The sequence below is a fragment of the Doryrhamphus excisus genome, chromosome 3, assembly GCF_030265055.1.
Source record: "Doryrhamphus excisus isolate RoL2022-K1 chromosome 3, RoL_Dexc_1.0, whole genome shotgun sequence".
NCBI classification, from domain to species: domain Eukaryota; kingdom Metazoa; phylum Chordata; class Actinopteri; order Syngnathiformes; family Syngnathidae; genus Doryrhamphus; species Doryrhamphus excisus.
The window spans coordinates 2,482,746-2,498,880 of NC_080468.1; the positions used below are offsets into that span (position 1 = coordinate 2,482,746).

Here is a 16,135-nt window from a genome sequence, read left to right on the forward strand (position 1 = left end):
ATGAATCACGTTGTTTACCTTGTTACCAATTGTTAGAAGCTTAACGGAAACCAACAGCTTATGTGACCATGCATCATAAGAAGTGATTATTATATGTGCACATACAGTATGTCCCAGAACACACACACACACACACACACACACTGCACAACACTTTGATACTTTGATGTTTCTTATTAGCGCATTCACTTTCAGCCATCCCCTCCCTTACCAGCCATTTTTGATTGATTTGTTTAATTTTTGGAGCAAAATTTGCAGTGCTGATTCGTGAATATCCACTGTACTTCGCCGTACGGCAGTTTTTCTAGTTCCTGGGGGGAAAAAAAGGCAACATGACATACACAGTTGTCATGGGACAGCGACCATATGGAAACAAATGCGTGCCATGTCAATAGGAAATTGCAGGCTTGCTGGTAACTAATGTGATCTGCGACAGAGTACATATCAGTGGCGGATGGACAAAGCTCTGAGAGAGGCGGATAGAGAGGTGATGGCGATGATGAAGAGTGACATGAGCTGCCTTGACTGTGTAAAATCACTCCCCGGGGGCCTTTCCACACGTTAAATGACACAAACGGCCTGCAACTGTCCTCCCCAGATCACTGTCGCAGGAACACTGTGGACTCTCTGACACTGACCACACACAAACACACACACACACACACACACACACACAGACACACACACGGGCAGGAACTCGGGCATCAGCACCTCCAACTAAACATACAAACACACAAGCCTGACAGTTCTGTCCCTGCGGTCTGTCAAAGCGTGTGCCAGGAAGCCTGTGCTTTGTGTTGCGTCGCACAAGTGAGGTTGAGCCAGTCGGCAGCTTGGGCTCAGCGTGCGTTTTAGAGTGCCGTCCAATTAGAAGAGCCTCCACTCTGAACTGTCTCTTGGTAATTAGAAAGGACAGGGCGAGTGAAACATGGCTGAGGGTGAAGTTTGCGGACGTCTCGTTTAGAGGAGGATTCTCCCTTACTTCTTTGGCTGTAATAGGATGAAACACACATTGGCTTAACCGGTCTGTGTTACCCAACCCCCCCCTTGATACGCACCCAAAAGACGTGAGGCGTGGTGTCCCTGCACTTTGCTGATATGTGAATTTTTTTTTAATCTATTTACACCAAGAAGCAAAGAAATGGACACACTGTTGAGTTTTTGTATACACTTTATTACTTATCCATTTATGCTGTACCATGAATAAGTATTTTTTTGTATTTGTTTCTTGTTATTTATTATTTTATATACTATTCTTATTATTTGTAACAATAACTATTATAACTATAAATTTGGTTAAATTGCCTGTATGGAAACATAGACTGAATAATTTTGGGCATGGCACATTTTGACCAAATATATATATATATATATATAAAGTGAATATTCTCTATATACGGTACGGCGGTCAACCTCGGCCATCTCTGTGTGGAGTTTGCATGTTCTCCCCGTGCATGCGTGGGTTTTCTCCGGGTACTCCGGTTTCCTCCCACATTCCAAAAACATGCTAGGTTAATTGGCCACTCCAAATTGTCCATAGGTATGAATGTGAGTATGAATGGTTGTTTGTCTACGTATATGTGCCCTGTGATTGGCTGGCCACCAGTCCCCGGGTGTACCCCGCCTCTCGCCCGAAGACAGCTGGGATAGGCTCCAGCATATCCCCTGCGACCCTTGTGAGGAAAAGCGGTCGAAAATGAATGAATTAATTCTCCATACATTTTTTAAATCTATATACAGCTGAACCTTGGTTAGCATCCGCTGTGTTTTGCTTAATGTAAAAAAATTACACTAAAATGTTGCCTTGGTTTGCGTGCAATTTTCCATATAGAGTACAGTATGGTATGCATTTTGTCGCGTCCAAGTGTGTTTTGACTGTCCAATTTCCAGTCTAATTTGACTGTTCTCAAAGACACGGTGTGACTATGAGATCAGCACCTGGCCTCTTCAGCTCCACCTTCCTGTTTTGTCATGAGTTAGTTGTGTTTTTCACCCTTTTCATCAAAATGTTGGCATGCTACTTTCTTTGGCTCCAAAGATTGGTGCTGATTGAAGGTAAAAGTAAATCTTCATTTAAATCCATGCATTTTAAGTTGTCAAAATATAATCGTAAAACTCTAAAAACTAAGATTTGGGGCTTTTTGGAATGAACAACGCTAACCAAGGTTCCACTGTATCTCTGTAAGACAACACCGTACAGTGTTTTGATACTTTCACCTAATTATCTCACTTTCTGGTGCATGGCTTTGTGTTATTATTGAAAATCTAAAGAAAACGTTAAGATTTTTAGTTGTTACAGGAGACTGACTGACGTTTATCTCAAACACCTTGCAGCTGTCCCATCAGCACCTCGCAACGTGATATCCAGCGTCAACGAGACCTCTCTGTCCCTGGAGTGGGAAGAGCCCGAGGACACAGGTGGAAGGAGCGACCTGGTGTATAACGTGGTGTGCAAGAAATGCCTGCGAGACCGCAGTCCGTGCACGCGATGCGACGACAACGTGGACATCTCCCCCCGGAGGCTTGGCCTGAGGCAGAGGAAGGTGGTGGTGAGGAATCTGCAGGCTCACACCCGCTACAGTTTCGAGGTGCAGGCGGTCAGCGGCGTCTCCGGGAAGAACCCGGCCTCTCCTCGTTACTCCACAGTCAACATCACCACCAACCAGGCCGGTTAGTAGACCTGTCAATGACACTGGACGTGTCCACAAACCAAGTTAATTCTTATGGCTTCCCGATCAATAGCACTTAACATCACGGTGAAAGAGGCTCTTTAGTGGATCCTACAATCAGTCAATGTCAATGAGTGTCTTAATGATCTCTTAGTATCTGCAGCAATAACAGTAAACGTCGGGAACAAAATAAAAACACAAACCAATGTCACCTTTTGACATTTTTGCCGACTGAACTTCTCAGCACCTTTCACACACTGTAATCATTTTAGTTAACCCGCGTTTAATCCACTTTACTGTGCTTTATGGAACGCGGACGGTGGCTGGGAGTCTCTTTCAAGCTTCAGCGGCCCATAGAGGTGAAACATCCACCATTAAGGTTGGACGGTTGAGCCTATTAAATCTATACTTTAATTCAATTTGCAATTTAGTGAACTTGTAAGTGGAAGCAGATGAGACTCATTTAGCAGTAATCCAAAAACGACACACACAAATTAGCATACGTGGCCCGCACGGGTTCTCAAACCTGCAGAAAGCACGCTACGCCAGTAGGAAGAAACCAGGCCACAAGGGCAAGGCTGAGGAGGACAGGTGAAGATTAAAAGTCCAACAGAGACATTGTGAGCAATGGTACCTTGGAATTAATTACTACCCAAAAAACTAGGCTAGTTTTCCCACAGGATGTATTGGAAGTTCAATTAATTCATTTCAGATACCCAGAAATATTTTACAAAGTATTAATTTGTTTGAGAACAGTTCTTTTACATGGAGAAAATAATGGTTAGCGTATACCCTGGTTTTTCTGCAATGTAAAAAATGTAGGGTAATTTTTTTGCCTCAGATAGCGTACATGTTCTGGTTTGTGTACAATATGTCTTGTCATGTTATTTATATCACAAACGCCCTTGTTAAGATTTGCTAATACATAGAAACAGGAACCATAAGTCGGTTTCACCCGTCTATGATGTCATCAGCAGTCGATTGTAGTTCTTTGCTAACTAACACAGTTACGCCAAAAGTCTGTACATTTCTTTTAATCTTGGCTGCAAAATAACTTACTCACAAAGGAGCCAAAGAAAGTCGCAAGTGGCAGCATTTCGCTAAAGAAGGCGAGAAACACTATTGAATTCATGAAATGACTCATGGCCAAACAGGAATTTAATCTCACTCCCACATGACCGTTTATTCACGTCTTCAATCAAGGTGAAAGTGTTGTTGAATGTTAATTTATTCCTTGAAGTGCATGTAAAACTATAATTGTAAAACTATAAAAACATGTTCGCCTTTCTGCAACTAAATAATTGGATTTACGTTATTTTTTAATTAAATATTTTGATTCGGTTTGAGTATGTTTCAGTTTGAGTCGGCTTTATGACGCTAACCAAGGTTTCATTGTATTCTTCAAATTATTTGCACTAAAACTGTTGGATGAACCGTGGCCATGTTCCATTGCAGCACCATCAGCAGTACCGACGGTCCATCTGATGCGTTCCACCTCAGACACCCTGAGCCTGTCATGGCTGCCCCCCGAGAAACCTAATGGGGTCATTCTGGACTACGAGATTAAATACCACGAAAGGGTGAGTTGGCCTTTTTTTCTTTTTTCATGGAGATGCTGGGAAATGGAATATTAAAGTGGTGTATATGTGAGCGACTCATTTCTATTGATGGCGGGTCTCAGCAGCTGCTGCAATGTTGAATCACTGGTATTGATCAAATTCCCTGCAAGCGCCGAAAGGTATAATGTGCTCTTTTTACGACCTCCAGCGATCAAATGACCTTCATATTACAGAACAGTCTCAACAGGACTGCATGCTTGAATAATGATGTCCGTTTAAAACGCTGAGAATCTTGTTTTTACATTTACCGCTTCTACAACTCCAGCTTTATCTGTTCGCAGCATATTTAAATATCGTCTTTCTACAAGCGTGGAGAAACTGCGTTATTGCAAACGTATTAAATAATTCCAGAAATCTGTCTAGGGAAAAAGAAAGTTCAAGCGCTGGTCTCATTAAATGTATTTAAAAGGAATTAATGATGTGAACTGAAGTTGGTCTCCCTGCAGATGTTTAATTCATATGCTTACTTTACATTGGAATGATTTTTTTACATTTTTGATGTTTACATTTTAACATCTTGATGATAAACAGTTTCACATGTCAAAGCCAGGGCAGCCTTTTAAAAGGCATTCTTAATGTTGTCCTGATTAATAAAAGTCAATGCCGTGTTAAAGGGGCCATCCACCACCCGTGAATGGTGTTAGGAATGGAATATTTTCTGCTATTCTTGTTCATTCATTCATTCATTCATTCATTTTCTACCGCTTATCCTCGCGATGGTCGCGGGGGTGCTGGAGCCTATCCCAGCTGTCTTCGGGCGAGAGGCGGGGTACACCCGGGGACTGGTGGCCAGCCAATCACAGGGCACATATACGTAGACAAACAACCATTCACACTCACATTCATACCTATGGACAATTTGGAGTCGCAAATTATCCTAGCATGTTTTTGGAATGTGGGAAGAAACCGGAGAGAACGGGGAGAACATGCAAACTCCACACAGACATGGCAGAGACTGGAATTGAACTCGGGTCTCCAAGCTGTGAGGCCTGCGTGCTAACCACTTGAACACCGTGCAGACAATTTCCTTCATCATTTATCAATATTCATACCAGTTTCCTGTTAACATTTATGGTTTCTTATTGAAAAAAATGGATTCAGTTAGCATCCGTTTTGGTTTGAGTCGGCCATTCTGGAAGGAATGAATGACACTAACCAAGGTTCCACTGTGCCTGAAAACCCACATATCCACACAGAGATGCCAGAGGGTGATATCGAACTCAGGTGTCCTAGCTGTGTGGCCTGCACGCTAGCCACTCCATGCAGCCTGTATTCTTGTTCTGTATCTCTATTTCTGGATGCTTCTAATGAGGACCCAATCTCCTGGTAGGACTGACTTGCTTTCCTGCTGGGAGGCAGAAGGATCCTCGGCTGGTTGGCATATATCTTTTGTTTTTTCTAACATTCGTCTCATATAGTCAGCAAGATTGGAGTCACTATTTGTTTCCCATTGATTTTTGAAATGAGGTAGTCTATGTGGTCTTCTGAACAGGGTTTTGTATGGTCATAATCCGTTATATTGATGTATAATTTCACAAGATCCATGCATTGTGTCCACAGTCTCCCTGTCTCTTCCATACATTTTTAAGTCTATTTGTTATCGTTCCGTTCATTCGTTCTACCAGTCCTGCACTCTCTTTAGCTTAATATTAAATGATATATCTGGGTAACTGGCTGCACGGTGCTTGAGTGGTTAGTGCGCAGGCCTCACAGCTCGGATACCTGAGTTCAATTCCACCCTCGGCTATCTCTGTGTGGAGTTTGCATGTTCTCCCCGTGCATGCGTGGGTTTTCTCCGGGTACTCCGGTTTCCTCCCACATTCCAAAAACATGCTAGGTTAATTGGCCACTCCAAATCGTCCATAGGTATGAATGTGAGTGTGAATGGTTGTTTGTCTATATGTGCCCTGTGATTGGCTGGCGACCAGTCCAGGGTGTACCCCGCCTCTCGCTCGAAGACAGCTGGGATAGGCTCCAGCATGCCCGCGACCCTCGGGAGAATAAGTGGTAGAAAATGAATGAATGAATGAATACAAAATTAACTTAATAATGCTTGATTTGGATGGGCTGCACGGTGGATAAGTGGTTAGCGCGCAGTCCACACAGCTAGGACAACCGAGTTCGATTCCACCCTTGGGAATCTCTGTGTGCATGTTCTCCCCGTGCATGCGTGGGTTTTCTCCGGGTATTCCGGTTTCCTCCCACATTCCAAAAACATGCTAGGTTAATTGGCGACTCCAAATCGTCCATAGGTATGAATGTGAGTGTGAATGGTTGTTTGTCTATATGTGCCCTGTGATTGTCTGGCGACCAGTCCAGAGTGTACCCTGCCTCTTGCCTTGAAGACAGCTGGGATAGGCTCCAGCAACCCCTGCAAACCTTGTGAGGATAAAATGAATGAATGAATGAATGAATGATGGGAAATGCTAGCATTTGTTTAGCCAGTAACATTGTATGTGATGATGCTAACATGATCAGTAAACATGAATCTCCCGTCCTTAGGGCCAGGCTATGTCGCACACCGTGACATCCCAGCACAGCTCAGCCAAGGTGGAGGGGCTAAGGGCCTCTACGCCCTACGTCGTGCAGGTCAGAGCGCGCACCGTGGCGGGATATGGACGCTACAGCAACCCCATGGACGTCAGCACCAGCCTGCACAGTATGAACTTGTGTTTATCTCCCTGGTGATCTGCAGATACGGTTTTATAGTTTTATAGTTTTATAGCTTTATGGCTCTAGACGTTTAATGGCCTCTGCTATCCAGGTGGTGCAGAGCACCGTCTAATCCCTCCAGTCTCGCTTTAGCTGTTATTCATTTGTGCGTTTTTGTGTGATTCGGTCCAGGTGACCCTCAGAAGTCTGTGCAGGACCAGCTGCCTCTCATCATTGGCTCAGCCTCGGCAGGGCTGGTCGTCATTGTTGCTTTGGTAGTGATAGCCGTTGTCTGCCTCAAGTAAGTGTTTGATTTTTATTACTGACAAAATGAACAGAAGAGTCGGCTCATTAAATATTAACATGCAGTCATATAGTTAACCTTCAAAAGGGCGGCTCTGTTTGAAAAATAGATAAGTGAATTTATCTGATAGTGATAAAACCTGGAAAAAGTCAAGGCTGATCATACTAATGTGATGTTGTTTACACGCCGCTCTTTTACAGGAAGCAGCGTAGTGGCTCTGAGCTGGAGTACACAGAGAAACTGCAGCAGTACAGTAAGTTTATGTGTTCTGCAGCTGCACTTTATTGGTCATGCATGCACTGTAACTGCTCCAATCACCTGACCCAGACAGGAAACAAGTTCTGTGTTTGCACAGTACCCCCATTCTACCTTGACAATGTTTTGCTGTGTGCTCTGTTTCTTCCTATATTAACTTAGCTAAATATGCTGCTAGGGGGTCCTTTAAATGTTGGCCCAGAGACACAAAATGCAATTTAGACTCAGGCACACCTACAGCACAAGTCTTTCTTTTCATCACCGACCATGATGGGGGTTTTTTTAAGCTGTGATAGTCATCTCTGCGTCCAAGGGTGACTCCCAGCTGAAGTAGGCTCATGGAGCTGTAAGCACAAATAAGGCATCAATTAAATGTGGTAATCTTATGTGAGGTCAGCAGAATATTAAAAACAGCTTGAAACTTGGGGGTTATGAACAAATGGATGTTTTGTCATCAATTATAATGTGCTTTATTTAACGTTTGGGTTGAACTCACATTTCTTTGAGAACAGCCATTTGGCCACCTATTTTTATTTTTATTTTTATTTTTATTTTTATTTTTATTTTTATTTTTATTTTTATTTTTATTTTTATTTTTATTTTTATTTTTATTTTTATTTTTATTTTTATTTTTATTTTTATTTTTTTTATTTATTTTAATTTTTATTTTTTTTATTTAAATTTTTTTTTTTTTTAACAAAATGTCAACTGCAATACAAACATACTAGGCTCAATTTATTCAAGTTATTAGTAGAATTTTTCTCAGCACATTTAAATAAAATAAAAAAACAGAAAAAAATGACATATATGTTGACATACAGTCACAATAGTGTAACTTAACACTTAACTAATCATTAATTCTTTCAATCTTATCATTGAATATGATAAGAGATGAAATTTTTTACTTTTCTAAAAAGTACAAGAAAAAAAATATACATATATTACAATCTATCAATTCCAAAAACATGCTAGGTTAATTGGCCACTCCAAATTGTCCATAGGTATGAATGTGAGTGTGAATGGTTGTTTGTCTATATGTGCCCTGTGATTGGCTGGTGGCCAGTCCAGGGTGTACCCTGCCTCTTGCCTGAAGACAGCTGGGATAGGCTCCAGCACCCCCCGTGACCTTTGTGAGGAAAAGCGGTAGAAAATGAATGAATGAATGAGTTATTGGCCCAGTTTAGTTTAGTGCTTACAATTTTTTTAATACATACTATTGAATACATTGTGTTACATTTATATGAGAAGTAATCAGGAAAATGAAAAGTGTAAAATTATTGACATTGTTGTATAAATTATATGAAGATGGTTGAATATTATGGATGGGAAATGTTCCCTTTTATAAATGTGCAAGTATAGCTCCTTTATTACTGTGATATTGATTTTCTTCATCTCAGTTTCTCCAGGGGTTAAAGTGTACATCGACCCTTTCACCTACGAGGACCCCAACGACGCCATTCACGAGTTCGCCAAAGAGATCGACATCTCCTGCATAAAGATTGAAGAAGTCATCGGTGCAGGTGAATAATAGCGCAGCTGCTTTTTGTCCGAGGGGACACTGAATGAGTCACGCTCATTAATGATTTATTTGAAGAGGAGTGTGCCATCAAGGGCTTGGGTTTGTTCTGTGAGAAGAGCTTTAAGGCACAAAAGGGGCTTTAGATTCCGAGCGTGCATGCGAGAGAAAGCTACGGGTGGGATGGATGGATGGATGGATGGATGGATGGAGGTGAAAATCTTTCCCTCCCCTTCAATCTGTTTTTTGTTTCTCTCCAGCAGCATGTTCTGTCCTGATTTCACCTCCAAATGACAGTGCCGCATCGACTTTCCTCCATCTTTACTTTCTGTCTCCTCTTCTCTTCCTTTTGTAAATGTTTGCACTCAGGCACCACTTGTGCGACACCCAAGTTCCTCACCCGTCCACTTTGTCCCTACACGACACCCAGATTGCACACTCGATCACAGCCAGCCACCCCCTCGCTGCCTGGCATCTTTACCCTTTGACCTCCCTCCTCGCCGTTTCCTTTTCTTTATTTTAACCCCCCCACATTTAGACGCCGACCTCTCTAAAAACGGCCCATTCAGTTCCGTCTTCCCACACACACACTCCAGCGTCCCCTCCTTTTCTCTCCTCTGCTCACTCACCCCTTCTCCCTCATCACCCTCACCCCCTCCCTCCTCTCCCTTTTCCCCTGCACCCCCCTTGTCTCACCCCAGGTGAGTTTGGCGAGGTGTGTCGCGGACGGCTCAAGCAGGCCGGCCGCAGGGAAATGGTGGTGGCTATTAAGACCTTGAAAGCCGGCTACACGGAGCGCCAGAGGCGGGACTTCCTCGCCGAGGCTTCCATCATGGGCCAGTTCGACCATCCCAACGTCATCCGGCTGGAGGGTGTGCTGACACGGAGCTGCCCCGTTCTTATCATCACAGAATTCATGGAGAATGGCGCGCTTGATTCCTTCCTCAGGGTAAGCCCGGCGGAAGGTGCTCGCCACGTCAACCTCTGACTGAAAAGATTACTTTCACTTTCTATCAAAGCTGAGAGGAACACACACACACACACACACACATATGCACTCACGACCCCCCCCCTTGGGTTATCGGAATGTTTTACGCTCCATAAAACACCCCGAGGCATTCACTTGCTGAGTGATAGAGATTAAATGTGCAATATTACGTTTTGTCGGCAGGCGTAGTGTCTCTGCTTGACGCTCCTAACTGATGCTGACACTCTTTTCAATGCTCAAACTCCAGGTGGAAAACTGTTGCATTTTTGGATGCATCGCTCGTGTATTTTGGAGTCTTTGTGCGACTACAGAATACATTAGTGATCAGAGTTTTTTTTTCGCTTCACGCCACCTCCGCCCCCACACACAAAGTACCGAACAAAGACAGGAAGAGAAATGAGGCGTCATGCGGTACATTTACAGCTGCGTGGAGGCCATTACATGTAGTTTACATCTCCTACAATGGCTTTTCTTTGCCTGGTTGCACCGAGAACACTAAATGAGGCTACTTAATGCTTTTAGCAAATCAAATCTGACAATAAATGATCATTTTAATATTTAAAATACAAACCTCCGCATGGTGCGCATTGATAAAACTTGTTTTGCTTCATGTCAGCAGCTCTATCTGGAGGTTGAACCTTTTGACAAATTACTTCTGATGCTGAATGAAGTGTGTAATGAGGTGATATGTATTTACTGCAAACATCACTTTATGACCTTTCCGTCCCTGCTTTGGTCTTGCCGAATGAGCCGGCCGATATTTATTACAGACAAATGCACCTCCATCAGTCGCTAGGCTATATAATTAATCAGTTGCAACGCATTAAACGGCATGTAAACATAGCATCAAATACACTTTTAAATGCGAGTATGGTCGTCAGTCATTAAACATCACTGATAGATAAAGGATGATACATTTGCACAAAATGGTACATGTTTTCGTCGGCTTTTTTAAAATCAATATTCATAAAAAAAAAACACATTAACACGATTGTTAAAACATGTCGTGGGTTTATAGAAATAAAAAATCTATGTCAAAATAACATTCAATTTAGTATTTGTGTGAATTCACTGAAATTATCAATATATATATTGTGGTTTTATGAATGAAAAAAACCCAAATATAATAAATTAAGTCGAGTGGTTAGCGTGCAGACCTCACAGCTAGGAGACCAGGGTTCAATTCCACCCTCGGCCATCTCTGTGTGGAGTTTGCATGTTCTCCCCGTGCATGCGTGGGTTTTCTCCGGGTACTCCGGTTTCCTCCCACATTCCAAAAACATGCTAGGTTAATTGGCCACTCCAAATTGTCCATAGGTATGAATGTGAGTGTGAATGGTTGTTTGTCTATACGTGCCCTGTGATTGGCTGGCCACCAGTCCAGGGTGTATCCCGCCTCTCGCCCAAAGACAGCTGGGATAGGCTCCAGCACCCCCCGCGACCCTCGTGAGGATAAGCGGTAGAAAATGAATGAATGAATGAATGAATGAAATTATCAATATTTGATGAAATGATTTGTGGGTGAAACCACTATTTATTCTTAAGTTCTCTAGTCTTGGTTGGGTACTGCATTGAAAAACGTATATTCTGCCCACTTCCTGTTCATTGCAAGCCACGCCCCACAAAACACGGACTAGCCTCCGCTCCAGTTAGCTGTTTTTTTCGTTAATGTTTTATTGAGTTAATCTATATTCTTTATAGAAATGTCCTCCCTTGCACAAAAAAGGCAACCGGAACCGGAAGTTTCCTCGCCCGGCGGGTACACAAATATACAAATACACACTCCAGCATAGCAGACTCGCTGACGGATGGCTATAAAAGCTTTCTTTTGTTGACTTGAATAAAATATTCAGCACCAGAAATCTAAAGTTGCTGTTTCAGCCTTTCAGCAATACAGTTTTTCCACTTAATTGTCTATTGATGTTTTCATCTAGCGCCAGTGGAGCGCTGATCTATGAGAATTTTTTGGGTTTATACCCATGTGCTTTGAGAAATCTGTAAGATTTTAAATTAAAAGCTCATTTAGTCGTTGCATAAAAAATGTTGCATCCGCTGTGTGTATAAGTTATTCTAGGGTTTAAGCTCAGTATCAATACAGAAAAGCCAGGGAAGCCAAAAGCTAATAGGACTTTGAACTATGGCTACTATAACACACTTATATGGAAACCTGGTAATCCAACGTACCTTGTGTAAAAAAACCCTCCATAAAGCAACCCAGCTCCTGACCAACATCGCCAAGAAGGTAGAGCTTGGACTTCCTGGTAAAGTGTGGCATGGGGGCCGTTTGTGGAACATACAGTTGCTCAGTGCAGAAATAAAAAAAATTAAAAAGCGTGAAAAATAACGCAAAAAGACATAATATAACTAGAAAAAGCTAAAATGTTGATACTTAGTACTCATAAAAACACACAGATTGTGTGACAATAACCGTGCAATAACCATGCAATAAAAAAACTGCATTGTTTTTTTTTACTTTTTAAATAAAAAGTTCGTTTTTCCAGTCATGTTTTTTTTATTGTACTTATGTTAAAAATCTTGTCTTGAAACCCCTAATTATTCACCTAAATTCCGAGAATACTTGAAAAGGTCAGATGTTACCATGAAGCGTCATAACATCCATCATTAATGCCTTCACCACCACTCATCCATTTGCTTATTTCAACGTATCATTTGTTCTCCATTTTTCCTCTCAATCACTTGAGAGGAAAAATGGAGACCAACATCGCCAAAGTGCGGCATGGGGGCCGTTTGTGGAACATACAATTGGTCAGTGCAGAAATAAAAAAAATTAAAAAGCGTGAAAAATAGCACAAAAAGACATAATATAACTAGAAAAATCTAAATTGTTGATACTTAGTACTCATAAAAACACACAGATTGTGTGACAATAACCGTGCAATAAACAGTGCAATAACCATGCAATAAAAAAACTGCATTGTTTTTTTTTACTTTTTAAATAAAAAGTTCGTTTTTCCAGTCATGTTTTTTTTATTGTACTTATGTTAAAAATCTTGTCTTGAAACCCCTAATTATTCACCTAAATTCCGAGAATACTTGAAAAGGTCAGATGTTACCATGAAGCGTCATAACATCCATCATTAATGCCTTCACCACCACTCATCCATTTGCTTATTTCAACGTATCATTTGTTCTCCATTTTTCCTCTCAATCACTTGAGAGGAAAAATGGAGACCAACATCGCCAAAGTGCGGCATGGGGGCCGTTTGTGGAACATACAATTGGTCAGTGCAGAAATAAAAAAAATTAAAAAGCGTGAAAAATAGCACAAAAAGACATAATATAACTAGAAAAATCTAAATTGTTGATACTTAGTACTCATAAAAACACACAGATTGTGTGACAATAACCGTGCAATAAACAGTGCAACAACTATGCAATAAAAAAAACTGCATGTTCCCTTGTGGGACTAATAAGGATCTTATCTTATTTTAAACATTTCAAAACGCACCTGCATTGTTTTTTTTACTTTTTAAATAAAAAGTTTGTTTTTCCAGTCATGTTTTTTTTATTTTTTTATACTTTCATGTTAAAAATCTCGTCTCGTCTCGGAACCCTTAATTATTCAGCTAAATTCCGAGAATACTTTAAAAGGTCAGATGTTATAACATCCATCACTAATGCCTTCACCACCACTCATCCATTTGCTTATTTCAACGTATCATTTGTTCTCCATTTTTCCTCTCAATCATTTGCCCCCCCTCCCCCGTCCTATAATTAACCTCTGCTTCATCCCTCAGCTGAACGACGGCCGCTTCACAATGACACAACTGGTGGGGATGCTGCGCGGCATCGCCGCAGGAATGAAGTACCTGTCAGACATGAACTACGTCCACAGAGACCTCGCCGCCCGCAATATTCTGGTCAACAGCAACTTGGTGTGCAAGGTCTCTGACTTCGGCCTGTCACGCTTCCTGGATGACACGTCTGCTGATCCCACTTACACAAGCTCACTGGTCAGTATTATGTGTGTGTGTGTGTGTGTGTGTGTGAAGTGCTTTAAACTATTTTATTATGGAAATAATAATGATCTTTTCTAAGGTCAAAGCCAAACTTTTGACATTCCTAACTGTAATGAAAGTGTAAAATGAAGTTAAAAAAAATAAGGAAGCGGGGGCCCATCATTTTGTGCAAGTACACGCATCGCTGCCAGGAGGCATCGAGCACCAAGTCATCTCGAGGTAGGAGAGGAAAAATAGACAAGTCATCCGACACTGCGCTCTTTGCTGTGATGATTGACAGCATGCAGCAGTTGAAGAGAGAAAAATGCCAGAATTCAACCTAATTGCCTGTCATCCCTTGATGGTGTAATGGTACAGCTGCTGCCTTTTACGACAGAGGGCGCAGGTTTGATCTCAACTCTGAATATTATATATTTTTTAATTACTTTACTTTGCATAAAAATAATTTATTGAACAACATATTTGTTTAAAATTCCTGGCAGAGATGCAAGCTTTTGGCCAGGGGCGGCCCTGGATGGTATTAGTCAAAAGTCATTTTGTTTTAGTAGAAATGCCTCAAATCTTTCTTTCTTTCTTCTTTTCTTAATTTATTTCAGACATTCTATGCATACTATGTTACATTATTTTTTCTCACATATACACTTACAATACAATACACTTACAATATCTATTTATAATACGTATATGTATATATACTATATACATACAGTAAACCTCGGATATATCGGATTCAATTGTTCCCACTGGTTTTGTCTGATATAAGCGAAATCCGTTATATGCGTATACCGGAAAATGTCCGTTTTACGCATCCGGTATATGCGTAAATGGGATTTTATCCGTTAAAAAAGGCACTTCCTTGACTATGTTTCCAATGTACCTGGACGCGCAGGCAACGCTGCAAACGCTGCAAATGACGTCGTATAGCGGCCTGTCACGATTCGGCGAATCGGAGCGCCACGATGCGGCCATCCGATATATGCCAGGGAAATTTAATGGAAATGCGTTGGAACGGGACTGGAGATTTTGTCCGAAATAGGCGAAATCCGTTATAAAAAATCCGATATATATGCAATGAATTTTTATTGGAAATGCATTACAGAAAAATTGGTTCTTTTTTATTTGTCCGTTGTGAGCGAATTTCCGATATATCCGAGGTTTACTGTATATGCATACATATACATACACACATATCTACATATATATATATATATATATATATATATATATATATATATATATATATATATATATATATATATATATATATATATATATATATATATATATATATATATATATATATATATATATACACATACATACACACACAATACCTCATTACTACATGTCTGAAAAGGAGCAGGAAGAAGCAAAGCTTATTAAATCCTACCCCTTCTCCACGCCATAGCAGTTACCAATTCAATATGTGATTTTTCTTTCCCACACATATAATCACAGAATCTTACATAAGACAAACAACAAAAGAAGAGTGGGAACATCGGACACCCCAGCAAAACCCCAGGACATTGCTGAAGCACACCACCAACCCCGCCAGTTACCCCACCTGGCCCCGACCCCCCCTATCCCCTGAGTGCACCCACCGAGTGCCCAGCACCCCAGCAGTCCCCGCACACCCCGCTGCCCTCCAATAAGAAGCCATTTTGACTATAGACCCACAATTATGTGTGATCCCTGGGCGGGCCTACATTTGGATGGATTGTTTGTTCTGTTATCCAACAGACCTCTTCCTCGTGCCACCGACGTGTCACCAGCATGTGGTCAACGTGACGCCCGATGTCCAACCATCACTTTACCTCCCGGGCGCCCCAAATAGCAAACTTTGCAACCGTTAGTGTTAATTATTTGATACGGATATGATGTTAGCATGTTGGCTACACAAGAAGAGGTTAATTGGCAACTCTTTGTTTATGTTTGCCTTGCAATTGACTGGCGGCCAAAAGCCGGCATGGGATAGGCGCACAAATGGATGATATGAGGTCTTGCACGACATCCTGCATGACAGCGATTCAAAGAATAGTAGCCGGGTTCCAAAATCGGACCCTGGAGGGGGGGGGGTTCATTGTCCTTCTAGTACTGTGCAAGCATGCCTGTGAAATTAACATCAGTTTCTCTCTGTTTACTGCCTTATTGC

General features: G+C 41.5%; 1 protein-coding gene across 5 annotated transcripts in view; it reads left to right on the forward strand.

The window, feature by feature from the left end:
* The window catches only part of ephb3a (eph receptor B3a), a 48,043-nt gene that overhangs the window by 20,339 nt on the left and 11,569 nt on the right, over nt 1–16,135 (forward strand). For 2 of the 5 annotated variants that reach the window (XM_058066844.1, XM_058066845.1), the window contains exons 5-12: nt 2,335–2,670; nt 4,125–4,249; nt 6,791–6,947; nt 7,133–7,241; nt 7,445–7,497; nt 8,897–9,019; nt 9,717–9,964; nt 13,762–13,977. In XM_058066844.1, coding sequence (XP_057922827.1) covers nt 2,335–2,670; nt 4,125–4,249; nt 6,791–6,947; nt 7,133–7,241; nt 7,445–7,497; nt 8,897–9,019; nt 9,717–9,964; nt 13,762–13,977 — 1,367 coding nt within the window. The other 3 variants (XM_058066848.1, XM_058066849.1, XM_058066847.1) reach the window with 3 other exon arrangements.